Raw genomic sequence first — 23300 nt, 5'->3', positions numbered from 1 at the left:
ACCTCCTAATTGTGCTGATTGATGTAAAGGCCTGTCCATGTCATGTGATGTCATGGAAGGTTAACCTAACTGAGACCCAGGGTCAGTTTGAGCTCAAATAGGGCAATTGAGTTCAAATAATCCAGTTTTAATAGAAGTTATTTGCATAATCTTAGATTAGTGCAGGTTTTATTTTATAGTAAGAACATTTTTATATTGATATTTTAATGTTAAGATTTTATTTTGCATGTTTAAATGGCGCTTTGTATGCTTGTGTGTACAAGTAGCCTAATATAGAATGTTAAAAATAAGATTAACCTTTTACTTCTGTGTCCCACAGGCCTAATTGCTGTCTGGTTTTTGCCTAAATTACATAGTTTGAGTTATTTTGGAGTGTGTTGTTTAATAGTCATTCACAAAAAAAATAGTACAAGTTACACCATATACCAGTGTGAGTCTTATGATAACCTCATGACAGAATTCCAAGTTAACTCTAGAATGATTACATATAAAATGTCTGTCTAAATAACATAGAGAAATTACATTTGAAGCGCATCCACTATTAATTTTATTGCTTATCAGAATTGCACATTGCTGGAATTGTAATGCAGTGGTCTGTGTGAGAAAAAATCCCAATGTCAAAAATCCCATTTTAGTCAGTTAAATATATATTATTTTGTTAATTCAGTCAACTCAGTATAGATCAGCTCAACACATTTGTGAGAGTTTCTTTTCTGTAAATGTGTTGTGTATTTTCTATTATTTATTTATTTTTTCCTGGCTGTTTTTTTCCCATGAGTTGATCCTGCTTGGGACCGTAGGGAAACCCCCACAAGTAAACCACAACGATCTCTTTATCATGTTCGCAACATTGCAGTTTAATCAACAGACACGTCATGCACACACTCGAATGCCCCACACAGTTTCACAGACTGTGCTGAAACTTTTTTTTTTTTTGTTATGACCCGTCTACATAAGTTTTACTTATAACTATTGTAGAAACTTGACATAAATTACTAAGTAATATTACAGTGCCACTTTGTATTATAAAGCAGGTCCCTATTTGCAACATTTTGTCACTTAATCCCACACATATTGAACATAAATGCACTCAATAATATTGTCATAACACTATTATATATTTCCATCAACATATGTTAATTTACAGGTTATTTTAAGCAGAGTGTCATTCATACTTGATGTTGATATGCATCTTTTATTTATACTGGATTATTGTGTTAGATTTTTCTTTATATACTTTAAAAGAAACTACCATGTTTTCACCCATAGGTTTTTCTTATGAACTTTGGAATCATCCAAAAAAATTTCAGGCTTGGAGAAAAGACATTAAGGTTTTTATTGTTATCACTGATTAATTAATGCTCAATATATGATGATACAGGCGACATGATTTTCATATCGAAATGAAAACATTTAAAATGATGCTGCATAAAAGGCATTGTGAGAGATCTGCTGTGTCCATGGCTGAAGTTTAGAAGGAGCTGAGTGTAAAGTTTGCCAGCCCTATTGTAAGATTTGAAAAGCAAAAGTGACCACGCTAAAAATGTTAAATTATGGAGTGTACAGAAATAAGCAGCTAGTTAAAAAAAGCACTAATTCATGCTTTTTGTGCATGCGAGTGTGAGAGAGGGTAAACGTGAACTTGCAGGAAATGAAGCCTTACACTTCTGACCAGAGGCTGTAATACACACACACACACACACACTCTCTCTCTCTTTTAATGTGGGCCTTATTTATCAGTTAATTGTCTGGGTAATTTTATGAGATGCACGTGTTAAATTTGTCATACACCATGCCAGGATTTTCAGAGTTTGCCAAATTTAATGTATTCACAGTAGTGATATGACACTCATTCTCTTTGTATTGTTATTTATTTATTTATTTATTTAATTAAATAAAAAAAGTAAACCAAAATGTCCTACCTGGGTTGACATTATAATAATCGGCATCAATTGTGCTGTCACTTGCACACAAAAAGGATCTGTGACACCACCATTGCTTTTTTTATGATTATAATAGAGACGTGTGTGTGTGTGTGTTCTTCCTATTCAAACCAGCAATGATGGGCTGTTTAGAGACTCTCTTTAAAGTACTGATGTTTTAAGTTTGGTTCGGATGTGTGAGTTGTTTTGCACATCAGCTGTTTTGCAGAGCATTCTTTGATCAGTGTGTGTGTTTAACAGTGAGAGGTTTCAGTCGGGGCACAGGTGTGTATTACTGTGTATCTGTACTCAGGTGCAGCATTGCCTTACAGGTGTGCAGGATCATCTACTGTCATTCTGTCTTTGACTAAATATTTACACAAGTTTTTTTTTATGGCATAAAATGTGTTTGGCAGAGACAAACACACTTCTCATAATCATAAGGGCAAAAGTGTAGCTACACTACACCTTTAAAAATTGTAAAAAGAGTATAGTTTTTAATTTTCACTTTTTAGAAAAAATAAAAGTATTTGCTTTTATTGATTTATTTTATTCTTACAAAGTTTTTTGAATCCTATTTAAATTCTCTTTAAGTTTCACTTGCAAAACAAACCTTGCTAAATTTTCTTTTGATCACTGAACTGCCTGAATAATTACATGGGAGGGTTTCCTGCATTAGGCCGAGCCTGTCGGAGGGTGCGAGTGTGTCACATGCTGATGTTGATGGAGGAGTGGAAGGTGATACCCTTTGACCCTGAGGTCATGTGAGCTCAGTAAAATACAAGCAGAGAGAGGTTAAATGTTAAACATTCATTCACACCTCCTCTCACTCACACACACTCGTTCAGGAACTCTGCCGGCCCTCACTCACTCACACACACACACACATGCACATGACCACTTTCTAGGTTATCAAAAAGCTGATGTGCTGCTTTATGTATAATCAAATTATATAATTACGGCACAATTCAAAATTATCGTGTTATATGGTGCGCATAATGTGCACATATCTTGTGGGATTACGATGTTGCTAGCGCACAAGATTAAACATCAAAATGGAGGCTTGGCCAATTGCACACACCATAGGGTTGAAAAATGTTAATGTCCTTTATATGGCAACAATTTAAAAAATGAATTCATTTCTTTTATAAATATTTTTATTTAAATGTATGTAGTTAAAGTTGTCTAAACAGGCTATTCGTTTTAACCTGCTCCATTACTGTCATTCTGGTTTGTTTTTCATGTCTCTGTTTCAGCACTGATCGTTTCCTGATAACTTTTTTTGTGAATATTATTTTTTCCTCCATTATAAAAATTCATCTGCTCTTTTAGAAGTTACTCATTTATAAAATCTTAGCAAAGGGTTTGCTGTGTGTGTGTATGTGTGTGTGTGCAAGACAGACAGGGGGGGAAAAAAGACGTGGGGAGTTGGTGAAAGGAGGGGCAAAAAAAATTCTCGATCAGTCTGTTTTTGTGCTACACGTGCATCTCTGCATGGATCATTTCATTTTTATGTATATAAAAAGTCTCAGAGCTTTTGAGAGAAGCTTACAATGAGGTATTGGATGTAGACTCTTATAATTTTGTCTTTATAAGCTAGTAATAATTCTGATCATTGTAGCTTTAACGCGAATGTATTTTTATGGGTGTATTTTCGATGTAACTGACACACATAAACGCGTAAAACCAGTATTTTACACCACACACTGCAGTGATGTTAAAAGACACACAGTCACATTTATTTTTCTAAAAAACACACACATAAACTAAAAGTGTATCAGGTTTATTTTTTAGTAATTAGTTTTTATACTCTATATTTGTCTGTTTTTTAAGTTTAGATGTTCTATTAAATCAGATTAACTTATTGAACCTGCAGCTATGAGTGTAATGTGTTTTTTGACATCTTGCTGCTTTGTTTTTTTTAGGAATGGCTTGGTTGGGATGTCAGAAACTAGAAAGCAATCCAAGGTAATGACATCTCTATATATTTTGATTTTTTAAATTTGTTAATCATTTTAAAAGAGAAGCTAAAGCGCATTTAGATGGTGGATAAGCAGTTCAGGTGCTATATGTACCCAGTAAATGACACTTTCAGCATTTGACATCTGGCAAACCATCATGGTATTAAAGCTTTAAAATCCCCTTCAAGCGATGAGATGTCCACTTTAGATTGAGATACTAGCTGTTTACACATACAAAGTCTATACAAATGAAAAGAGAAAAATAAATAAAGATTACTTTCATAGTATTGAATTCACTCTTCTCAAGCGGTTTAGGTTGGCACTTGCTTCTGTGAAAGTGTAAGTTGATAGTAATTTCTGTAGTGGTTTTATTTGTAATTCTTGAACTAGCACACACATCAGATGTGAGTAAATGTGGGAGGGGGAACAGATGGCAACTCTGGTTTAGAAGTAGTTTAAAGTTTGATGTCAATATCAGGTTCAGGCCATTGGTTTTTACTTTAGTATTGTTTGTAGTGTGTGAGAACAAGTCTAGTTGTCTTCCTGTCAATCTCTGAAGTCACATAAATTTCTTGGTTGAAAAAAAATTAACTGGTTTTTTTTGAGTGAGTTAAACAGTATATAACTTATGTGGCATAATCAGAATGGATTTCTTTGGCTGTAAATCAACGTTGCATCATTGACCTGAATTCCACAGTTATGTTAGTTAGGTCGTAACCTTGGTGTCAATGTTACACCTCAATTATCATGATAAACAGATGCTAGAAACCTAATATGCAAGTCGTATTTTAATTTCATTTTAACCTAGTTAACTTAATTTAGTATTTAACCTAATAGTTAGCACTGCAATTCTCTTATTTATAACGAAAATAGAATTTCATTACAGAAGTTTTTAGTGATTATTTTTAGCAAAATTTGTGTTTAGAAATCTGGTGTCAGATAAAAAATAATTTGTGGTTAATGTGTATTTACGATGAGTACTTTTTATTTTCAATTCAGATGTCTCCTTTCAGCTTTTCGAACTTGAAGCAAATACTAAAAGTTTATCAGATTTTTTTATAGCTGTACGGAAGATCTAAGAAAGCATAACATGGATAAGAGATGTCTCCTGTCGGGGATACGGTACTTTGGGAAGCTGACGGTTGATTTGGTTCCTGGTGATGTAGATGAGTAAGAGGCAGAATGTTGTCAGTGCTGAATCACCATATTGGAGGATTATTTCAGTCTGGTGTAGATGTCAATATTGCTAGTAACTTTCCTTTTAATACCATTATTTTTGAGGACCGGCTTTTCGTGCAGTGCAGGAAAGTTGAAATCTGTGTTTGCCGTGATGTCCATAAATTCTGATCCTGTAAAAAATCAGAATAGAAAAAATAATGTACAGCCAAAAGCAATGTTTAGAAAAATTATAATAGTGTAAATATTTCTTATTGTATTATTAGTGTTATTTTATTGTATCAGTCATGTGCCGTGCGCCAAATGTAAATATGCTGGAACAACAGCAACACAGAACCCACTGGGAATCATGAATGTTTTAAATACTCTTAATCATCTCATAACAGACATTTGAACTTGTAAAGTGTCATAATTCAGTGTGCATTTATGTGTGAACAGTTTACAATTAGCATGTATCTAATAGGGTGTAATAACACATTGATATGGAATAATGCATCAATCAACAACTGACATGTTAAATGACACTTCTCTTATACAATATATTTTCTATATTCATAATATTAAAGAAGTTCATTTTTATTTGTTGCTCTTCATTTGTATACCGAATGTGCAGTTTTTAAAGAGCTCAGTTAAATGTTCATGGTATACATTATGGTTGCATAATAAAAATGTAACTTTTTATGTGAATTAAGCGTATAATACTGTAATATCAATGCATTATTTAATATTCTCTCTTCAGTCTTATTAAATTGTTAGCATGTCACCTTTTTGGACGTATCAGGAAATACGTTGCTGGCTAAGATAATTAATATCAGATCTTCTAATGAAATATCTGATTTACACACTATCATTTTGTAAGCATGCTTGCTTAAGTACATTTCTAAATGAACAACAGCATGCAAAAATGTGACTCTGGACCACAAAACAAGCCATAAGTGTCAGTTTATTGAAGTTGAGATTTCTACGTCAGATGAAAGATGAATAAATAATCTTTTTATTGATTTATGGTTTGTTAGGGCAAGTCAATATTTGTCCCAGATGCAACTATTTAAATATCTGGAATCTGAGGGTTCGAAGAAACAAAAATATTAAGAATCACATTTTAAAGTGGTTTTAATTAATTGTTTATCAATTATTACATTATTAACATTATTAATCAAAAATTAAGTTTGAATATATTTACATAAATTTTTTTTTTACTATTTTAATAATGTTTGGCTTTTTTTTTTTAAATCTTCAATTTTGACCCATTCTATGTATTTTTACCTATTGGCAAAATAGACCTGTGCATCATAAAACTGGTTTTGTGATCCAGGGTCACAGATATGAAAAGCCATACTTTGCTAAAAAATCTAACATATGGTCCTACATACTGCTGTATTTGTATATAAATTCGAAAAAAAAAAAAATATATATATATATATATATATTTTATACATAAATTAGGGCTGTACAATATATTGTTTTAGCATCGATATTGCAATGTGTGAATATGCAACAATCACATCACAGGACGAGCAATGTGGAGTCAGGATTAGTTGAGCAAGTACAACAGCTCAGAACACATTAGAATTTTTACAGTGATTTGAGTTTAACCATAATAAAGTGAACATTTATCAATTGCTTGTGTTTTTAAGGCCTGATTAAACATTTTAAGAATGTTTAAAGCAATTGGGCACAAGGAATTGTTACGTTTGTATCTTTATTTGTATTTAATTATTTACAAAGTGAAGAACTTACAGCTTCTGTACCTGTATACTGTTAAACTCATTCATTTGTGTCTCTGCTAGTAATTTGTTTATTATAGTTAATGCATGTGCACTCCTCTTCCAAATCATCCCAATCGATCTAAAATTATAGGTTGATTTACCTGGTGAAATATCACAGTATAATTTGCAGTAAATCAAAATATTGCAATGTACATTTTTTTCCTATATCATGCATCCCTAATAAATATATATATATATATATATATATATATATATATATATATATATATATATATATATATTTATTTATTTGTATAGACATTATCGCAGTAAATGTCAGCAGAAGCCTGTAAAGTAATTTTCTGTGAACTGACAGCATCACGTCCAGCTGCTGTGTGCATGTTCTCACTCTAGCGTCCTCCTCTCTGTGTTTCAGATAGAGTCCTGGAATGCCTGAAGCCCTGCTGAGAGAAAGAGAGAGAGAAAGGAGGAGAGGACGGAGTCACTGGCTCTGTGGTTCTGCCGGTGCTCGGTCATGTAGCCGAGGCTCTCTAGGTGATGGTGTAGCAGCACAGAATGGTTTGTGGTGATACAGAGATGCAGGCCATGATGTGCTGCAGCATCAATTCCTGGGACCTACGCAGTTGAGAGAACGACAAGTGAGAGAGGTTGTGTGTGTGTGCGTGTGTTGTCTTGCTTTAGCAGCATGTAAATATTGGAGTTACTCCTTGGCCAATGCCTCCAATATTGCTCGTGCTGCTGAAGCAAGAAGTCACCAAGCAGCACATGCACGTCATCCTTTTTTTATATTTATCACAGCTACCAGGGCCTAGTCGGTGCAGGTAGAGACTGATTCACTGCTACTTAAATGGACTCCTTAATCCAACATAGGGAAGTCAGGAGGACAACAAACTCAGTGGTCAAAGGTAATGAGAGTTGGAGTATAGTTTTGCTTGGGATGTGATTTTTTTTAATTATTATTATTAAGCGTGTGTGTGTGTGTGTGTTTTCTGAGATGTTTAACCTGAATTATTAATGCTTAATGGTTTTCCTAAACGTGCTGTTGCTTGTTTTTGTTAATGCAAATAAAAAAAACTGAAATGAGCTAACTAACTGACCTGTCTTATTTTGCTCAGTTTAACCTATAGCTTGCTTTTTAACATTGTTTTAAATTTCTGCCGGACACAACTTGTCACATACAATTTTGTCTTGGTATTTTCTGCTTTACTATGTTTTAAAGAAATGTTTTATTTTTCTGGTTGATAATTCCCCATCGACTTGCGCTTACTTATATATTCTTTTTATGGTGAGTTGCAACTTCACAGAGCCCATAAAACTGACTTCCAAGTGTAATTTTTTTCTCTCGATAATAATTAACTAGTGGTCAAGTTTTTGAATGTAGATTATTTTAGGGGGTTACAATGAATGTCATTTTATTTAGGAGACAAATGTCTCCGATTTCGTGTTGGAGAGGTACTCAATCGGCGCATGCGTGTCCTATACCATTATGCCAAACGCATATCACCCAGCGAGTTCTGATGTGAAAGATTATTTCTCACATTGCCCAGCAGTCGTGAAACTCATGTCATTGTACAAAATGTTGCTTATGTAACATTGCGTGACTGTGCTTATAAAGTAGACCTAATGATTTTCAGTTTGATTTAATATCGCATTGTTAAAAAATAAGTTGCGCAATGCAAAACCTAAAATAACAAGAAATAACCGCCGCCATTTTATGAAAGACCCTGGTTATAAGCAGACTAAATCATGGCGTATATGTAACCATGAAATATTTGTTCTTGCTTTATTGTATTTGGAGAAATTTTTGGATATTTGGAGAAAATGGGTTATATTTTAGGATTAATTTAATTTACCGGGGTCAAAAGTATTTAGGATAACTTTGAGGAGTTTTGTAAAAAAAAAAAAAAAACGTTGTCGCAATAATGCGTGCTTTGGGAAGGCCGATTCAATTTTCTTTTAGGTCTTTAATGGTGTTTGTGATTTTTATCACATCAAGTGTCCTTGGCAATAAAGAAATTACGTTTTATATTTTTGTTTAGTTGGCCAGCACTTAAACCGTTGTTGCCTTCAACTCATATCAGGACACATGTCGGTTTAATCTTCTGACGCTTCATTTTCGTTATTTGATACTTTAGAGGTGGTCAGTGAAGCTGTGATGGAGAAAAAGCACACATCCTCATGCATCTGATTTTAATCTATTTGGCTATGTGACATAATATGCACATTTTTATAATTTAATGGAAAAAATATTTTAAGATGCATTATTTGGTAGCCTTTTAGAACTGAGAACATTGGTTGTATTTCATTTATTAATTTTGGGGCTTTTTTTAACCTAATCATAAGTGACGGGATTACAAATATATATATTTTTTGCGAATCATTTCCCCCCTTATTTTATGCTATTATAAAACGATTACAAAATGTTCTTGGCATAATCGTAAGAAAACAATATTCGACTCTATTATTTCGCTCGAGAAAAATAACTTTAAAAATGTATTTACTTATTTTTAGCTTTAAATCAATTTTAATTTTGTCTGCCGTAATTGTAAATTATCAACATAGTCTATTTTTGATAGTACTAAGAGAAAAGGAAAGTATTTTTTCCACTGTGTGTTTAAGTCGGGATTAATTAGATTGGTCTAAATAAATAAATAACATTTATATTTTACAGCCACGAATTTTTCCTTGCATGCATATGCTGTTCGTCACGTTATGTTTTTATTTTGTTAGTTATTCTCTAGACCACGTTGTAAGACCTAATTCTCCATTCCCGATTACCAATATCGAGTGCCTTATAAAATGTAGCTATATTTGACGGTAAATTTAAATAAAAACTACTTTTATTATTGTTATTATTATATTTAAATTGCGTTGATATCCACACAGTTTGGAAAAGTTGGACTTTTTAAACATCTGCAATATATAACCTAAATGTCGATCATTTCCAATTTGGTGTAATTTCACAAGCAAGTCTTCTTGCTTTTCATGTTCCACCGTGTGAAGCGGTTAAGTTATCCGGCTGATAGTTAAAATCTAAACTGTTCATACACACCACATACACGAACATTAATTCGTGTACATGGTGTGTTCAGTACTTTTTAAACGGAGCCGGATTTATAGGCTATTACTTGTTTTTGTCTTAGTGTCTGGCCTTTATGGCAAAATATGAAATGTACTATTTTGTTACTTCGAAAACTAAATATGTCTACGGCTTCAAGTAGCCTATGTCCTTGTAGACATATGCCAGATATTTCATTTGACACTACACCAGAAAATAATGAAGCATAATGCTGGAACTTATGCATTTACATATATGATGTAACAATTTATTAGAGTCGTTCAGTCCTTATGACAGTTTTTTTTAAAGGAAAACATGTAAGTGCACAGATTCATCAAAAGATCATTATTGACAGCCAATTATTGACAACAGTTGGTCAACATTAAAAACATAATACAAAGGCAATAGACGGGTAAATGAAAAAAATAATGCACATGGGTTCTGCAAGACTGCCTTTTCTCCACTTAGACCAACATTGTTAGTGGTGTAATAAATTAGAGGTGCAAAGCAGATACGTGATGGTCAAGGTGGTGTCATTAATAGAAAGATGCAATGTTACACTTGTTTAAAATAATAAAAATCGAAGAACTGGAATTACATAACATGGCGCCATTTCAGAGTAAGCTTCCTATTTGTCGGCAATGCATTCCGCAGGTTTTTGAAATAAATTTATTTAGCCTATTAATACATTTACTGTTATTAAATTTATTTTAAGTTACGTAAGGTTTTTTTTTGTAAATTATGGTAACGTAGGTAATTTCACTTTTCATCCTCAATTCGCCTGGCAACAGTCGGCTAAATATATGTTCGATGACGCGCGCAGGGCTCCGGCGGTGACGTCATAGTAGAACAGAGTCGTCCGAGAATCTCTCAGGATTCCTGTTTAAACACTGAGGAAAAAAGGGGATCCCTTCACCTTTTTTAGTCTCTTTTAACAGTCATGGCTTTAGGTAGATATCAGGTGCTAAACATTTTGAGCTCTGTTTATTACTCAGAATATGAAATATAAAATGCTCTCACGAATCAATTCAGTTGATGATGTTCTGGAAGCATTTCACTAGTCTATATTAGAGTTTTGAAATTATTTGTGCCGACACAAAAGTAGGTACGGAACATTAATATTGTACGACGAAACAAACCTATAGCGGAATGAAAGTTCGTTCTTAGTATAAATTTAATTGAGAATTAAGTGACTCTGAAGGACTGAATTCACTGTCCTGTTGTGAGTCTGACATTGTGTTACGTAACGTTTAACCTTGAGCATGCTGATAACTCGCTCAAAGGTAGATAAAAGTTATGATCCACAACATGAACCAGTGTTCGTGTTAATTTAATTGTTTAAGTTAATTTTACTTAACAGTCGTATTTTCTTAACTGCAATGATCAAAAATATAATAATTAAAAATGATGTAGGGAAAATTGCGGAGATCATCTAGTTTTGTAACAATACATTTTATTAAGTTATGGGAATGTTCCCCCATTATTAGACCATCCATCTACTTTTTGTAATTAATGGCAACAGAAAATGTGCAATTTAATAGCCCACGTATTGTTACACATTTAAAAATAGAAACTAAAATTCCCAATGCTACAAAAATCGACAGGATATTCAAGGTTGGCACATTATAGTAGCTACATTTGTTTTTAAAAAGTACCTAATGAATGGAGTTACAAAATCAGCTGATGAAATCTGATGTTGTGTTTATCAGGTCCAACATACAGTTCCGACACAGCTCGGTCAGTAGTGTGCAAATCGAGGCCGCTTCTTTCCAGCAGAACCCGAGCCAGCGCACAATCTCTCCGGGACTGGGCAAAGAAAACCCGCCGAGTGCAACCACTTTATCCTGGAAGCTCAGAGCGAGACAGTCCGACGGAAGAAAGTTTAGCGCGGGTAGACACGCACACACAACCAGAACAACTCTCCACATCACACGGGTGAACCGCGGAGCGGCAGCCGGGGGCAGAGATGACAGGTACGCGCTGCTCTCGTAGGGGGCGCAAAGTTTGTCTACCTGTCCAAGGCGAACCCGGTCCCATTCCTTCACATCAAAGCTCTGCAGGGCAGACAAACTCACATCCATGTCAGTGCGTGACGGCAGTGGTGTTCCTTGAATGACGCGCAACTTTTCTCTGAAGTCCTGCATCTGCTGGAGGAAAGTGAGCGGATCCGAGAGCGAACGGAAAGATTCGGCGATGTTGAGCGCGCGCCGCTGCTCCTCGAGCGCTGAGCGCAGCCGGTTGATCTCGGGGTCAAAGGTCTGCATGACTGCCAGCTTCAAAGTTTCCAAATCCGAAAGGATTTCGCTCCGTTTGTGCTCCAGCGTGCGCAGAAGTTTGTCAAAGTATTCGGAGACTCGATCCGCGTCCCGCGAGACCCTCTCCAGCGCTTTCTTCTTTGCACTCTCTAACGATTCCAGGCACGAATGAACTTCCGCGCCCTTCCAGCCCTCCACGACGCGAAACAACTCCTCAAACGCGAGCTTCTCCCGTTCGTACGCCTCCTCCAGTGCGCAAAACTTGTGTCCTTTATGATCACCTGTCGTGGCGCAAAAGCCACAGATGAGCTTCAGATCTGTAGCGCAGAAGATGTTGAGCGGCTGCCCGCTGTGAACTCTGCACTGAGACATCCTCGGCATCACTCGAATCCTGTTGTACTTCTCCACGATGCCGCGTAGGGAATAATTGACTTGCAGGCTCGCGATGCCGTTGTGGACGGTCTCCTTTCGACAGGTCGGACATTTGAACGGTGGTCTCCATGTAGGGCTCCGGTTACCGTCCAGGATACCCTCCAGACACTTCTTGCAGAAGCTGTGAGAGCAGGGCAGAACGCGCGGGTCCTCGAACAGACAGCAGCAGATTGGGCACGTGAGGTCCTCCTCCAAAAGCTCCATCCTGTCCTAAAGTGGAAAAAGATATTGATATGAAAGCTTGTCGGGGGCATGGCACATCAATACAACTCTCATCATCTCGGCAAGCTTCCTTCTCGTGCATCTCACACCGAGTGAGAAGTCGAGAGCACTCAGCGCTGCCCTGTGTCGTTTTGCACATCATAAGCATACAATTATTTTATTTTGCCTCGAAAAAAGCTTTTATATTGCGATAACGCGTTACGACGCTACACTGAAATTAAACCAAATAGGCTGTATAAATGTAGCAATTTTTATCAATATGATGTGCATCGCATTTTCCACTGCATTTCAAGCGATTGTGTGGTGAGGCACGACTGGTTAACCAAATATGAACTAGTTCAGATTGCCTGCAGATGAAGACTCCTGACTGCACCAGTACTTCATTCTTAATTGCCCGCGTGAGAACTTTCGCGCAGGAATATCCGATGACCTGTCCAACAAACTTCAAGCTATTGATTTGATATCTCCGTCGTCGAGTTGTCAAAAATGTTTCTCTGTAAGCCTGGGTTCGGTTGTCAAGGTATTACTACGGTTGTGGCAGATTTTGCAGGAGGAAAGCATCAGCAATTGGACCAGAAGCGCACTAACTGCTTAGGCAGTGTGCAACGCAATCGTGGCTCTTGTTGCTGTGCAGAATTCGCCCTTTCCAATTGGGAAATTTTAACTAGTTCAGGTCAAGGCAGTAATGGTCAGGCAGTTAAAATGAATGCGCACGAACAGCTAATGATCAGTGCATCTGAATGTAAAGGTTTCACTGCCACATTGCGCGCAATATCCGCGTAACGCAGTGTATTTGGAGACTCGGGTAGCTGAACACACGTTTCGTGCTGTGAGCAATAAATGCAGAGGATCCCTTCATTCTTGGATGGGGTTGTTGCGGGGGAGCACTCGCGCTCTCTCCTAGATCAGCGTTTCTCCACAGATTACGTCAATACTGGCGTTACCCATCATGTACCCACATAGACGCCTAATTCATCCATTCAGTCAAGTGCAGTAACTACGCGCTTTTCATTTCGATCTAGTCATGGCTTTGCAGGCAGACACTAAAAAGCGCGTCCGTATTTTCTGCCACAAAGATGGTCCTCCATCACGCCACTTTGGTCGCATATGCCCGTGCCATGTGTCAGGGTCTTGACGCATCGATAACCAATCGCTACCGAGTCACGTGTCAAAATATTTTGACCTCGATTTTTCTTCCCCTGTTTCCATGCCATCAGGAAGAGAACGGCTTCTGAAGCGCCGCGCTCATTGGTCGAATCAGGGATGAAAGCGTATGCAATGACGTAATTGGCCACGAGAGGGCGAGAGTCCCAGTGATCTGTCACAGAAATAGGATAAGTGCTTCTGAATGTTTGTTTTTATGGCACATCAGTTCATATAACTGCATTTTAATGCATACGGTTTCATCCCTCGAATTCATCAACACGAAGTGTTATATGATCTCACTGCTTTTAACTGAAACTTTTCTGATCAGTTAATAAGAAATCTTAGTTTTGAACTTAAAGCACACGGCAATGAATGTGACATTTTCCAATCATCCAAATAACATATAATCTTACTCGCAGCATATTAGGTTGATTTCTGAAGGATCACGTGACATTTAAGACTGCAGTAATGATGCTGTTATTTTTATTGAGAGGTGATGACATTTTTCTCCTCTGTTTAAAACTTTTTTTGCAATTTGTTGCTGTAAGTACTGCTATAGCGTTTATTCTCAGTTCTGTTTAAAAAAAAAAAAAACTCCCCTGTGAATAATCATAATAAAGTAAATGAAAAATACCATGCTTGTTATAATGCGAGTTTATCTGTTTTTCTATTGCTACTGTATAAGTTTCATTGCCATTAAAAGTCATTGTATACTTACAAATGACATTACACCAAATACAGTTATTCAAGTATTTGATCAGTTCACTACTTTTAAGAACTCTTTTATAACACAAGTTTGAATAGACTGATTTGTGGAGGAACTGCAGGGACTTTGTGATTCAATAAAAAGCTAATAATGAAATCATAAAAATATACATTAATAAGCATGAAATGGAAATAATGGAAATAATGAAAACAAAAGCAGGTTTGAACTTAATCCTACATTAAATATTATTTAATGCATACAGAATTTCAATCTGAGTATTAAAAATTTTTTAATTTTTCTTCGAATGTGATCATTTAATCCAGATTACATGTAATCAGTATTGCACTGAGAATCGTCGAATGCTAGAAAATAATGAATTAATGCCAATGGTAAAATGATTAGACTCTAAAGCTTTTCTGTGTGAACATTGTGATGTAAATTATTAGTATGTTCGAGACAAGGGTCACCTATCTTGTTCCTGGAGGGTCGGTGTCCTGCAGAGTTTAGCTCAACACTAACCTCACACACCAGAACAGTGTTGGGGATAACCCATTAAAAGTAAAGCGAGTTACATAATAATATAACTGTTCCTAGTAACGAGTAAAGTAACGCATTACTTTTCAAAATGAAGTAATAATATTTGAGTTACTTATTTAAAAAATGTAATGCGGCTTACCTTTTAGTTTATTTTGCTTTGACAAAATTAAATGCTAAATTAAAATGAACGTAGTCATGTTGAATCACGCACTTTATGGGAGAATGCAGGAACAGTCCAAAATGAAAGTGGCAGAGCCTTACATATCTGTGATGGAAAATTCTCATTATTTTGAACACATGTAAGAACAGGAAAAGAGGATCATCTGAATGGGCAGTGATTTTACTTTTTAATAAGACAAAAAGTGCAAAAGTAGCAAACATGTTACTTTAAACTTTTATGATTCTGTGTATATGGCATGTCTCTGGGGTCAGGAAGTTTTCGGAGGATAATATCCTACCTTCATTTTTTTTATGTGTGTGTGTTTTTAAAGGAAAATGAAATTAATACAGTGTGTTGTTAATTGCAGGGCTCCTCTATTTTAAAAAAGAAAGAAATTAGAGAAAAAACCCTGCAAATTCTGAAAGTAAACGAAACAGAAACTTAAAAGTAACAACACATTGTGTACCCTAAAAAGTAACTAAGTAAAGCAACTAGTTACTAATTTGGAACCAATTCAATATTGCATTACTTTTAAAAGGAACTTCCCCCAACACTACACCTGAACATGTTAATCAAGCTATTGGAGTTGAAAATTCCAGGGAGTTGTGTTCATTTAGAGTTGGAGGTAAACTCAGCAGAGACACCAGCCCTAGAGATTGGGGACCCCAGATTTAAGATTTTTTTTTCGTTGTTAGATCATTTTTAGTCATTTGTGAGTACAAAAATAATTTTGTAGAAATAAATGCTTTTTAAATAGTTAAGAATTACTTAAGCAACTTGTTTTAAACATTTGTGTGTGTAAAAAGTTTCCCAATATAATAGTTTGACAGCAAGACTGGCCTTTCTGAGCCTGTTAGCGCCCCCTTGAGGAGGAATTTAGCGTGCGTCAGGAGAAAATCAGCATCAGCTAGCAATGATTTTTCCATGAGCTCCTCTCTATTCTGGAAGCGTGTGCGCTCTTCAGTCTGACGCGTGTAAGTGCACTTCCGGTGATCTCGGCGCTAGAATGGCCGCAGTGTTTACGTGTTGTTTGGGCTGCTGCGGGGACGGTGGACCGGGTCATGCGCCCCTCAAAGAAATGCCCACCGTTCAGCTAGACACGCATCACATGGGTAAGAGCCACTACCACTGATGTTCAGGGTCACAGAACACACATGTAATAGCGAAAAGCGGCGCTAGCAGACTGTGCTAACGTTATATCCTCAAAACAACGACCTGAACACGAAATAATAAACAGCTCTGCCATTATTGGTCTTTAAGAAAATGTTTTCATACATGTAATTTCACTCTCAAATCAGCTAAGTAGCCCAAACTACTCTGGATCAGATGCTAGATGCTAGCATACAGCTGTCAGATCCCAGTGTTTGCTTTGATTTTATTTTAATCTAGTGAACCCATGATGTGACTTTCATCTCAGTCTCGTTTTCTGCTGAAATCTCTGAAAACATGAAATACGTACCTTGTGTTGTAGCTGTGTGGGCATGAGAGTTTGCTCGGCCTTTTTTCCCAGGGACGGATGTGGTCATCGTGAAAAGCGGGAGGCGGATCTGTGGAACTGGAGCCTGTCTCGCCAACGCCCCTCTCCACCAGAACAAGAGCTATTTTGAATTCAAGATCCAGTCCACGGGTGAGCGCTTTCTCCACAGCTCTTACTGCACAGCACAGGTAGAAAATTGATCGGATGTTTAATTATGTGTCGAAAACGCTGTAAAGTAATCTCTTTTAGATTTGTGTTTTTAATGTCTGATATTACCCATGCAAACTTTGTAGTGACGAGTAGCTGTCAGGAGGATTCGTTTACCTTTTCGGAGAGATTACTGGTAGCTGACATTAAGTTTATAGTAAAATTTAGATACAAAACGTTTAGAATACAGTGTATACAACTACACACATATTTATAGTTAACTAATTTAATTAAAGCATTAGAAAAGAATTGTCATTGTAAAACAGGAGGTTTTTATTTTACTGACGGTCAAAGTCAAAATAACTTATATCTGACCCCTCCAGTTCTCTCTTTGATCGTTAGTAAGTTAATTAATTTTAGCTATAAAATGTAAACACTGCTTTTGCACGAGTAAACAAATTTAAACTATTTTAATATTGCAACATTTAACTGTTTTAGTGTTGTGTGTGTGTCTGTGTTTATATTTATACAACAGTTCTGTCTGGTTCTTGAATCTGATTGGCTGATAGCCGTGATATATTTAAGTAATATCAGCACCCGTAAAGCCCCTTTACCCTTTGTGTATTACTCCCTCCACATACAACCAGCAAAAAGCAGACACTACAGATCTAAAGTTTAAAAGATGCTTGCTCAGCTGTTTAACTGTCAGCTTATGATTTGAATCAAAGGCGGAAGAAAGTAGTTCCTCATAAAAAAGGGTTTTTGAGACTCTCCATGTTTAATTTAGTTTTTATATACACTATTATGCCGTCAAACTGTTTTATAAACACAATATCACACTCGTAGCAGTGCGATATGGCTGTATATCGGCACTGGTGGGGGCACTAAGGCACGCACGGCTCCCACCAGTGCCGATATACAGCCATATCGCACTGCTACGAGTGTGATATTGCTCATATATATATATGTGTCGAAAACGCCAGTGATGCCTTGAGACGGCATATTGTCCATTACATTAAAGTTATTATTTACATTAAAATATTTGTTTAAAGATGTTAGAAATGCACAGTATAAAATATTATGTACAGGAATTGCAAGTTATTTGATGAAGAAACTATTAATTTAGTTATTTTGATTTAGATACTACATATTTTTTACTTTTAATATGAAAAATAATGAAACCAATTAATTTTGTTTCCAAAAGCGCAAATTTATTTTTACTTTTTAATAAGAAAAAAGTTTTTTGGTTAATGTAAAAAAAGGTTGTGAGTAATGTGTGTTTTAATTTCAGTTGTTCAACGTTGATGTTCAATAAATAATTGTAAGTAGTAGATAGGGTATGTTTTAGGGTATTTTAAAATCAATAATGCACCCATCATTCAACTATCTCTTACTAGTAATATGTGATGTGAGCATATTTACTGTACAAAACTTGTCAGTGAAATATGAGGGCAAAACAAAAAATAAAATTAATATATAATCATTCATTAACAGAGTCAAAATGTTTAGTTAATCAAGATTTAAATTTTGGGCCAAATTGGCCAGCCCTACTTTATATGTCACCTGCTTATTAGATCAGTGTTTTAATCATGTATTTAATCTTCAATGTGTGAAGAAAATTAGTTTATTGTTGCATCAAATAATTTTTACTGAACATTTACATTTTTCTGAATTGCATTTAGTTTTTGTTTCATTTTGTAGTCCTAGTATTACTGGTTACATTTAATTTTAGTCTAAAACTTTGTGCAATTAATTTCAATCAATCAATTTTTTAATTTTCACATTAGACCTTAGATCTTAGAAAAAGATTCTCACTTTTCGGGGGTTTACCTGCAATTTCTCAAAAGATTACAGTATACTTAAAATTCTGCTGCACAGGTTTACACACACACATACACGCATACATCTTCGTGCCATCAAATTACTCCTGTGCTTCAGCAACTTCATGGACTCTTTGTTAAGTCACATTGATTTTCAGACTTTGATTTTAACCTACAAAGCACTGCACAGGTTAGCACCTGATTATATTTGTGACCTGGCGACTCTTTCCATTTCTGCTCGCCATCTTCATTATACATCAGGACTCACCCTGTATCAGCCACGGTGTTAATTTAAGACCATGGGGCGTCAGGCTTTCTCATACTCTGCGCCTAAGCTATGGAATGCATTGGCCATAAGCATCAGAAATGCTGCTTCTCTGAACCGTTTTAAGAAACTTCTTGAGGCTCATTTGTTTAGCATTGCTTATAATCTATGATGATCAACTTTGTCAACTTATTCAGTGTATTTTTGTTATTGTTGTTTTATTGTTTTTTACTTGTAGCGCCTTGAGTCAGAGAAAAGCGAATTACAAATAAAATGTATTGTTATTAATATTATTATACAACCATTTTACAATTACTTTTTTTACATTTGTACAGTTTTAATTGCATTTATTTCCAGCTAAAACAAAAATGGAGGAAATATGATGTTCAGGAAAAACTTTGATGTTCAGACTTAGACCTCATGAAGGTGTGCTGATGTTTGTTCTACAGGTGTTTGGGGGTTTGGTGTGGCCACGCAGAAGGTAAATTTGAACCAGGTTCCACTGGGTCAAGACAGCCACAGTTTGGTTCTCAGACATGATGGCTCCATCTACCACAACAATGAGGAGAAGAACAGATTACCGGCCAACAGCCTGCCTCAGGAGGGGGATATAGTGGTATGCTTTTACTTCTCTGTTTGTGGTGATACACAGAGAGAGCAGGGCCATCTATTGTCAAACAGTGGAACACAGCTAGTATTAAATGCACAAGACTTCTTGCTTATGGTCATACATGTGTGTGTGTGTGTCTGTTTTTAGGGCCTGACCTATGATCATGTGGAACTGAATCTGTCCTTAAATGGGAAGAACATGCACTGTCCGGCCTCAGGTATTCGGGGAACTGTATACCCCATAGTTTATGGTGAGCACTTTATTGTTAATCTTTATTCAGCGATGCAGTGTACTATATTAACTACAGAACTATTATTAAATATTATGCATCTTGCTTTTTTTTTCTTTTTTTTGTAAAATAAAGTCATGTTTGGTTTACTTATGCTATGGATGTCTGAAATACTTGATTCTAATTGGTCTGTCGCAACATTCCAAGGCATGTCATTTCAAGATAAAAAAACACTAAAACTAACAACACAGGCTTATACTTTCTGTCATCTTGATTGACCGTAAATAGGTTAATATTTTGGACTGTTTTTCAGCATCTTGTGTCTGAATAATATATAGGTTAATGTATATCATATTTAGTCATTTTCACTGGTCAACTTTGTGTTATCAGATTCAGCAGTTGTTATCTGGGAATAACATACCTTGGAGTGTCGCTGTTGATCAGCAAGAATCAAGTACATTTAGTCATTTAGCAGATGCTTTTGTCCAAAGTGACTTACAATTGAAAAGGCAGTCAGCAATTCAAAATGAAGTGGCAATACACGCAGGAAGTGCTAATCATACAAAGGAACTGTTATCCCTGGAGGGCTGCAGCTCTGCACAGTTTTGCTCCAGCCCTAATTAAACACAGCTGATCCAAATAAATAAAATAATAATAAGCTGCGGCCCTCCAGTAGTCCAGTTCGAGAATATGGTTTAGAGAATTAGCTGCCAGAGTAAGGGGGAGTGTTTTTTTATTTTTTTTTATAAAGAGTAAACTGTTTCTACCGGTGGTTTCTCAAACCCACTTACACTTATAAGGCTTTACAGATTTACAGGAGTTTACAGATAGTTAAGCCAAAGCTTTTCACATCCAGGCTGATGAAGTATTAATAATATTAATACCTTACATTTTATATAGCGCTTTTCTTTACAGTCAAAGCGCTTTACACATTTTTTGAAAGGGGGGATCTCATCCACAACCAGTGTGCAGCATCCACCTAGATGACGTGACGGCAGCTGATTGGTGGAGAGGAGACGATGAAGCCAATTATGATATGGGGATAGTAAGGAGGCCATGATAGACAGAGGCCAGTGTTAAACCCCTACTCTTTTTGAGAACATCTTGGGATTATTAACAACCACAGTCAGGACCTCGGTCTGATATCTTATCCGAAATATGGCGCTCACTTAGCATTATAGAGTCCCCAATATACTGGGGTGTTAGGACCCACACAGCATTGACCCGCCCCCCTGCCAGTCTCACTAACTCCACTTCGGCAGCAACCTAGCTTTTGTTAGAAATGCAGAGAGCTAGCTGCCGGCAAGTAGATACTACTCATTTGAATTGCATTTTTCATTTAACACTATTGCAGAGTTTGAGACAGTAGTTGCCTTGATTTGGAATCCACAGCAGTGACATTATTAGTAGCATCTTATTTAAAAGAATATTACTGAAAATAAAAATGCAGCAGTAACTAGTTATATTAACTTATTTGTTCAGTTGTGCACATATTGAGTAGAATGGCTGATTGGTGTATTTGTGTTACCCTTCTTCACTGATTGGACCACTGGAAAAAAAAGCATTATCTTCACTCAAAAAAAAAAAAGTTTTCTGTTTGTTCAAACTACTTTAATATTTAAAATGAGCTGAATCTACACCATTTCTGAGTTTTTGGGGGACGATTTAATAGTTTTATATTCAGTGCACTTAAATTTGTGAAAACAAGTTAATTTAATAAATTTATGTTGTGGTCAAAAGTCATTTTTATGAAACTCAGAACAGCATGATGAAAGATTTACAAATATACAGAATTGTGAAAGATTTCCATCTATAAAAATACAGACAGATGTGTTTGTTCTGCTTGTGTTTTGCAAGTTCCATCCATAAAAAGTGATTTTATTACATAAAAAAATATACATGTTCCTAAGGAAAAAAAATAAATAAATAAAAATTGCACACTGGACTTGCTTTCGCTCATGGAAACACTAAAATGACAATTCATTAATAATGATTTTTAAATGTAAATGGGAATTTTTGAGATATGTTTTTTTTAGATTTGAGTACACATTTTTCAAAAACTGAGAGCTTTTCCTGATATCTGACCTTTTTGCAGATGCGAACTGTCATGAAACGTAAAGTTTGTGCCATTCACATGATGAACTAATATATTGTTATCTCCTGTTTGCGTCTCTTAGTGGATGACAGTGCCATCATAGACTGCCAGTTCAGCGATTTCTACCACACTCCACCTGAAGGCTTTGAGAAGATCCTGTTTGAACAGCAGATCTTTTAAATCGTCTGCTACATGTGCAGAAACACACACAGTGTTGGAGCTAAAGAAGTGTGTGTCTCTTCTGTTTCAATGTTGCTTCTGCCTATGCTGTTACTACTGCTGCTCTAGTCCATTTGGAAAACAAACCAGGCTTTATTTCTGCTGTATGTGTACATGTGTATATATACACACACACACGTACACACACCAGAGAGGGAATCTACAACCCAGATAACACTTTACTTAAGCACTGAAGACACTTGATGGTGATATCTACTTTCTGTAATGGGTTATATTGACAAACTGAGCTATTATTTAATGACGATGTACAGTGATGAGCTTTGTGTTCTTCTTTTTGTTTATTTGAAATGATTGATGATTTGTTTTGTTGACTTTCTATATCTACACCAATATCAGCTCTCTTGAATGAACCAATTGTATTTGCACTAGCTGTGAGTGACTGAGAATCAATCCAAACCTTTTGAAAATGTCATTTATTTTTTTCAGTCATTTAGCATGTGGGTCATCTGCAGTCTATTTGATGTCCTCTGTGATCTCTATTGCACATAAAATGGGCGACTGCAAAATAGCCTTGAATATATTTCAGACATGCATGAATGTTTTAACATCGACTCTGTTTATACTATAAATAGCTTGTATCACATTGTTGCACATTTTAGACTAATGAAAAATGTTCAACATAACATTCCATTATTTGCATTCAGTTGGTTTTTCTCCACTGATTATTCATATCTTCAAAGCAACATTCATGACAAATCTCAACCCAATTTGCTTGGCGTCTGCTGTAATGTTATATATTCCGAACACTAAACCATTCTTAATCGTTTTTCAATTTTAGTAGTAATTAAATCCACAACTAGTTCTGAAGTCTTAGTGTAAAAAGGTCATGTGGTTATCCAATGGCTATGTGTTTTTCAAAGATGCTTGAAAAATGTGTCCTGTAAGACTTTTTTTTGGGGGGGGGGGTGTTGCCGAGAAAGCCTGAATTCTCTCTGTATACTGTGTCTTATAGTACATTCCACAAGTGCTGTATTTAAAATCTGAAGTATTCTGTCTTTCAAATAATCGTAGTATGAAATGACGACTTGCCAAATCAAATGGTAGGAGTATTGTGAACATTTACACACCAGTCTGTACAAAAATAAAGTGCTATATTTCACTAAAATTCAAAA

The 23300-nt window shown here is 35.9% G+C and overlaps 2 protein-coding genes, 1 long non-coding RNA gene and 2 other non-coding genes across 9 annotated transcripts in view; 4 read left to right on the top strand and 1 right to left on the bottom strand.

The window, feature by feature from the left end:
* The window catches only part of LOC141376149 (uncharacterized), a 16367-nt gene extending 1567 nt beyond the window's left edge, over nt 1-14800 (top strand). Inside the window, exons 2-4 of the long non-coding RNA XR_012385490.1 lie at nt 3848-3890; nt 7205-7694; nt 11557-14800. This is a non-coding gene — a long non-coding RNA (uncharacterized lncRNA). The remainder of the gene's footprint in view (nt 1-3847; nt 3891-7204; nt 7695-11556) is intronic.
* Nucleotides 4927-16885, bottom strand: trim13 (tripartite motif containing 13). 5 transcript variants are annotated; one of them, XR_012384951.1, is made up of 4 exons: nt 16765-16885; nt 11503-12744; nt 7143-7404; nt 4927-5232 (listed from the first exon to the last, which is right to left on the bottom strand). XR_012384951.1 is itself a non-coding variant. In NM_001020603.2 (2 exons), the coding sequence occupies exon 2, from the start codon at nt 12736-12738 to the stop codon at nt 11524-11526; it is 1215 nt and encodes a 404-aa protein (NP_001018439.1). In that variant the 5' UTR covers nt 12739-12744; nt 16765-16882; the 3' UTR covers nt 10090-11523. The 5 variants fall into 5 exon arrangements, 2 of the variants coding, with proteins under 2 accessions (NP_001018439.1, XP_009303017.1); XR_012384950.1 differs by having other exon boundaries at nt 7178-7404; XR_012384952.1 differs by lacking the exon at nt 16765-16885 and adding an exon at nt 13104-13341 and having other exon boundaries at nt 7178-7404.
* On the top strand, nt 7309-7410 carry mir15a-2 (microRNA 15a-2). Its single transcript, NR_030004.2, has one exon. It is a non-coding gene; the product is annotated as a microRNA 15a-2 (primary transcript).
* Nucleotides 7434-7569, top strand: mir16c (microRNA 16c). The gene has a single exon (NR_030008.2). It is a non-coding gene; the product is annotated as a microRNA 16c (primary transcript).
* spryd7b (SPRY domain containing 7b) lies at nt 16293-23300 on the top strand. The gene is given in 5 exon segments (NM_200526.1): nt 16293-16417; nt 16816-16932; nt 19464-19630; nt 19772-19874; nt 22031-23300. Coding segments are annotated over 5 exon segments (591 nt in total). The 5' UTR covers nt 16293-16311; the 3' UTR covers nt 22129-23300.

The sequence above is a fragment of the Danio rerio genome, chromosome 9 (assembly GCF_049306965.1).
Source record: "Danio rerio strain Tuebingen ecotype United States chromosome 9, GRCz12tu, whole genome shotgun sequence".
NCBI lineage: Eukaryota > Metazoa > Chordata > Actinopteri > Cypriniformes > Danionidae > Danio > Danio rerio.
This window is presented reverse-complemented; position numbering and strand designations above follow the sequence as displayed.

Excerpts from the sequence above, each read along its gene's own strand:
- trim13 (NM_001020603.2), bottom strand. The coding sequence starts at position 12,738 with ATGGAGCTTTTGGAGGAGGACCTCACGTGCCCAATCTGCTGCTGTCTG.